The 5,000-nt window shown below is 49.8% G+C and overlaps 1 protein-coding gene across 1 annotated transcript in view; it reads right to left on the bottom strand.

Annotated features, from left to right (window-relative positions):
- Positions 1-5,000, bottom strand: part of thbs4b (thrombospondin 4b) — a gene marked incomplete at both ends in the record, with an annotated part of 19,191 nt that overhangs the window by 2,904 nt on the left and 11,287 nt on the right. The window contains 6 exons of the mRNA XM_084450716.1: positions 391-439; positions 550-728; positions 1,281-1,474; positions 1,721-1,773; positions 2,529-2,647; positions 3,998-4,157. Coding sequence (XP_084306842.1) covers positions 391-439; positions 550-728; positions 1,281-1,474; positions 1,721-1,773; positions 2,529-2,647; positions 3,998-4,157 — 754 coding nt within the window. The remainder of the gene's footprint in view (positions 1-390; positions 440-549; positions 729-1,280; positions 1,475-1,720; positions 1,774-2,528; positions 2,648-3,997; positions 4,158-5,000) is intronic.

Here is a 5,000-nt window from a genome sequence, read left to right as displayed (position 1 = left end):
GTACATCAGAGAGACTCAAAAGATGCGGTCTTCCTACACATCTCACCCTTTCAATGGTAAATGGTAAATGGACTGCACTTATATAGCGCTTTTCCGCCTTAGCGGCACTCAAAGCGCTTTACAATGACCTCTCATTCACCCATTCACACACACATTCACACACCAATGGAAGCAGCTGCCATGCAAGGTGCTAACCTGCTCATTGGGAGCAATTTGGGGTTAGGTGTCTTGCTCAAGGACACTTCGACATGTGGACAGTCGGAGCTGGGATTCAAACCACTGACCCTTCGATCACTGAACGACCCGCTCTACCAACTGAGCTACAGCCGCCCCAAGACGTCAAGACGTCCCCTTTGAGATTGACGTCTCAAGAGAGACTTGTGAACTTACCAACAGCAAGTCCTGGGTCGCTGTTCATGGTCTGGACGATCTCCATGCCCTGCAAGAGAAGTGAGTGAGATCTCTGTCAAAACATCGGGGACACGTCTCCATCAACCTGCTTTTAACCATCACCTAACATACTGTGGACTCAGCCAATCATGATCTGACCTGGTTGAGGACCACCCAATTGGGGTCGATCTGGGCGTCGCCCTCAGGGTCCAGCACTACCGTCTGATAGGCTCGGAAGTCTGTCAGGGTGACCTCGGCGTTCTCGGGGCAGTTGTCGATCCTGTCTATGATCTTGTCCATGTCAAAGTCCGACTCGCACACGTCTCCGATGCCGTCGTCTGAGAGACGCAGCGGAGAAGAGCGCGTAGTGAGATACGTGTCCAACAAAACAACGCTACAGACTCAGGAGATAAGAGTTATTAGTTTCTAGTCCGGTGGGATGTGAGCTAACAGTACTGTAGTTCCTTTATGTTGGTTCGAGTGCGATAATGTGAATAGACACGCTGCGTCACATATAATGAGCAGTCACCATTCTTCAACACATTCTTCGATTCTTCTCACGACATCTTCCTTATCTTGATCACTACAGTCAGAGAATCATCACCTAGTATTCACTAGTCTGACTCAACAGATGGAGGGTTTTGGGGATAAACTGCCCAATCAATGGTGGCGGGTTTGATTCCCGGACCAATCAGATTCAATCCAGACTATGTGTGGAACACAACAACCTAGCAACCTCTCCGCCCAAGAGGATTGTGATTGGTTTAAAGACATGCAGCTAACCCCGAATGGTAGTGAGTTCAGCCAGACCGTTCTCCAGCGCTGGCACAGCGTAAACAGAGTGTGGAGATCCTGTAGGTCTGGCTAAGCGAGACCGGATGGTCACTGACCGTTGTCGTCGATCTGGTCCGGGTTGGGCACCAGGCGACAGTTGTCCGGCCCAGGAGGCTGCGTGTCAGGAATGCCATCGTTGTCGTCATCGTCGTCACACTCGTCTCCGAGTCCATCCTTGTCCGAGTCCAGCTGGGAGCTGTTGATCACCAGGGGACAGTTGTCCTTGGTGTCCTGGTGACCGTCGCCGTCACTATACAACGGATATGACACACAGGAAGTGACATTAGGGGAAATGGATTCAGATTCATGACAACTACACTAACGGACTGACCCAGAAGCACAGTGTTGGCCTGTTGGTCTGGGTACAGATGGCTGAATCTTTTAGAGTCATGGATTTGAGCACGAAACTTAAACATGCATTAATTTTATCAGAACAACGTGAGCATTTTTAGAGACTCTACCTCCACTTCCAGGTGGACTACTAGAGATACCTCACCTGTCTTGGTTGGTATCACAGGAGTCTCCCACCAGGTCATGGTCGATGTCAGACTGAAAAACAAACAGAAAAAGAACACGGTTAAAACAAACCGCCTCCCCGCAGTTTCAGGGTTTGGAAACCGTGAATCTGGGAAAGCTTACAGATGTGAAAAAGGGTATGAGGCACGAACATCCACACTCACATCCAGGTGCTGGACAGACAGTCGTCAGCAATACAGAAGAGATTCTCCGCATCACGTCAGCAATACAGAAGAGATTCTCCGCATCACTGGTACTGGGAGCTATACTCATCACTGGTATAGCTCCCAGTAGCCTGTATTTATTGAGTTAACGCCCAAGCGTGTAACGTTTCGAGCCTTCCCGGCTCTTCCCCAGACTCCAGGCCGGTAAGGCTTGAAACGTTACACGCTTGGGTGTTAACTCAATAAATACAGGCTATTGGGAGCTATACCAGTGATGAGGACAATCTCTTCTTGAAAGCTTACAAATGTGCCAGAGTCTCAAGACTGAACTGGCCCCGCCTACTCTATCTATAGAGACCGGTTCTGTCCCAAGAGCCCAGCAGGGGCAGCTGGGTCGACCCAACTTCCTAGAGCTGACCTGGTTAGGCTGTGGATATCAGGGCAATTATATTTATACTGTCCTGGTATACTGCCCTGATACCCATGAGTTAAGAGGGACAAAAGGGCAACTCACTAGAGGCTGAGGATACAGAACGAGGAGAGAATATTTCATCTCATAAGATGTTTAATGACGCAGATCGACTCTGGCTGGTTCTGACCCGGTTCGGACGGGGGATGTCTGACCTGGTTTGGGTTGGGGATGTCAGGGCAGCTGTCGCAGGCGTCTCCCACGCCATCTCCGTCCCGGTCCAACTGGTCCCGGTTCTGGACATTCTGACAGTTATCCAGGAAGTTCTTCAGACCTGGCGTCCAATCAGAACAGACGGGGTTACCTCATTGGTTTGTCTTGCCTTCTTTTTGACCAATAGAGGAGTATCCATAAGGCCTACCTATCTGTTTTAATATGGTCCAATGTTCAAATCTCATGTTTGAACACTAGGGGTAGCTGTTGTTCTTATGTTACATTTAAGTACATACAGACATCTCCAAAGTATAAATATGTAAAAAGAACAATATAAACCACGTAGTGTAACCAAACATTTATGAATGTTTGCCTCAATTATCAATCATGCATCAGTAGCACTTTGATATAGAAGCAGGCGGACTGCGATCGAAGCAAGTTTTAGTGATACTGTATATAGTTAGTACTACATACAGTATCACTAGTATAGTTTTAGCCACTGGGAGGCGCTGTTGTTTCGTTAGCCAGGCAGGTGTGTTGATAGGCCTGAGATGCCATCTCTCGTGTCTCAGAGGAGCTGGCGAGGAAGATGGAAAAAGCCTGTGATCTGTGGAGGGGAGGAGGGAGGCGCGTGGAGGGGAGGAGGGAGGCGCGTGGAGGGGAGGAGGGAGGCGCGTGGAGGGGAGGAGGGAGGCGCAGACAAATGTCAATGTGTCTGGAAAGATAAATATAGGTAGCGCAGCTGGTTTAATAACCGTGCCTTCATGATGACTAGGCGGGAGACTTGTAGGCAAAAACCCGGGAACGTCTCTTGGTCTACAGTTTGGGTTGTAGTTCCCCCCCAAAAAATTACACAAGACCTCGAAGGTCGTCTTCAATTGGCTACACAGCAATTACACACCGAAACACGCGAGAGTGATCGGCGACACAGAACACACAAACACATGCATCTACAGCGGTCGCTTGTGTCATTTATCCTCTGCATTTCTCCCATCCAAGCTGTCTTCCGTCAGGGGCAGGGTGAGTGTTAGGGGGTGTGTCTAATCTGAGGGTGAGTGTTAGGGGGTGTGTCTAATCTGAGGGTGAGTGTTAGGGGTGTGTCTAATCTGAGGGTGAGGGTAAGGGGGCGTGTCTAATCTGAGGGCGAGTGTTAGGGGGTGTGTCTAATCTGAGGGTAAGTGTTAGGGGGTGTGTCTAATCTGAGGGTGAGTGTTAGGGGGCGTGTCTAATCTGAGTGCGAGTGTTAGGGGGCATGTCTAATCTGAGGGTGAGTGTTAGGGGGTGTGTCTAATCTGAGGGTGAGTGTTAGGGGGCGTGTCTAATCTGGGGGCGAGTGTTAGGGGGCGTGTCTAATCTGAGGGCGAGTGTTAGGGGGCGTGTCTAATCTGAGGGTGAGTGTTAGGGGGCGTGTCTAATCTGAGGGCGAGTGTTAGGGGGCGTATCTAATCTGAGGGGGCGTGTCCGTGTGTACCGTCTCCGTCTATGTCATCGTCGCAGGAGTCTCCCTTCCCGTCCATGTCCGTGTCCCTCTGGTCCGGGTTCTCCACGTTGCGGCAGTTGTCACAGGCGTCCCCGTGGCTGTCCTTATCACTGTTCTTCTGGTCCACGTTGGGCCTCAGCCAGCAGTTGTCCTGGGGGAGACGGAGGGGGGGGGGGGGGCAGACAGGGTCAGGGTCAGGGTGGGCAGATGGTAAATGGACGGCACTTATATAGCGCTTTCATCCATTCACCCATTCACACGTACATTCACGCACCAGTGGCGGCAGCTGCCATGCAAGGTGCTCACCGGGGTATTGGGAACAATTTGGGGTTCAGTATCTTTGCCCGAGGACACTTCGACATGTAGTCAGGAGGAGCCGGGATTCGAACCGCCGACCCTACGATCATTGGACGACCCGCTCTACCTCCTGTTGTTTATTGTTTATTGTTCATTATGGTTCCCCGTTAGTCGATGCACAAGACGACAGACTAGTCTTCCCGGGATCCAAATTAAAATATCAATACAAAACAATCATAACAACAACAACAAAAAACATACCACAGATTACAATCAGATGTACAAAACTACACGCCCCCCCCCACCCCCACACACACACACACACACACACAACCAAGCACAGTACAAGGCCAATACAGTAGCACAGTACAAGAACTCAGTCCAAAATGAACATGCTTTAGATAACGGCATGGTAGGCTACAGGTCAGAGGTTACAAACTAGAATGGAATCGAACTCGTCTCTCTAACTTCCCAGTTCTAGTTCTTGTTTGACTGTTTGACCAGTCTGTAGATCCAGAGTTGGCTCAGTGGCTAGACTCTGCCCTGATCCAGAGATAATGCTGATAGTTGTTTATATATTCAAAACAAGTCTCTGTTACCCACTCACTGTAACCACTTCCTTCAGATCTCTGACAGGAGAATTAAGTTCTCAGCTTGTAGGAGCAGAATAGAACAGCATAGAACTGTCAGCATGTAA

This window comes from Borostomias antarcticus (assembly GCF_949987555.1).
Source record: "Borostomias antarcticus genome assembly, chromosome: 2".
Classification (NCBI taxonomy): Eukaryota; Metazoa; Chordata; class Actinopteri; order Stomiiformes; family Stomiidae; genus Borostomias; species Borostomias antarcticus.
Note: the sequence above shows the minus strand (reverse complement) of the source record. Positions and strands in the feature narration are given on the sequence as shown.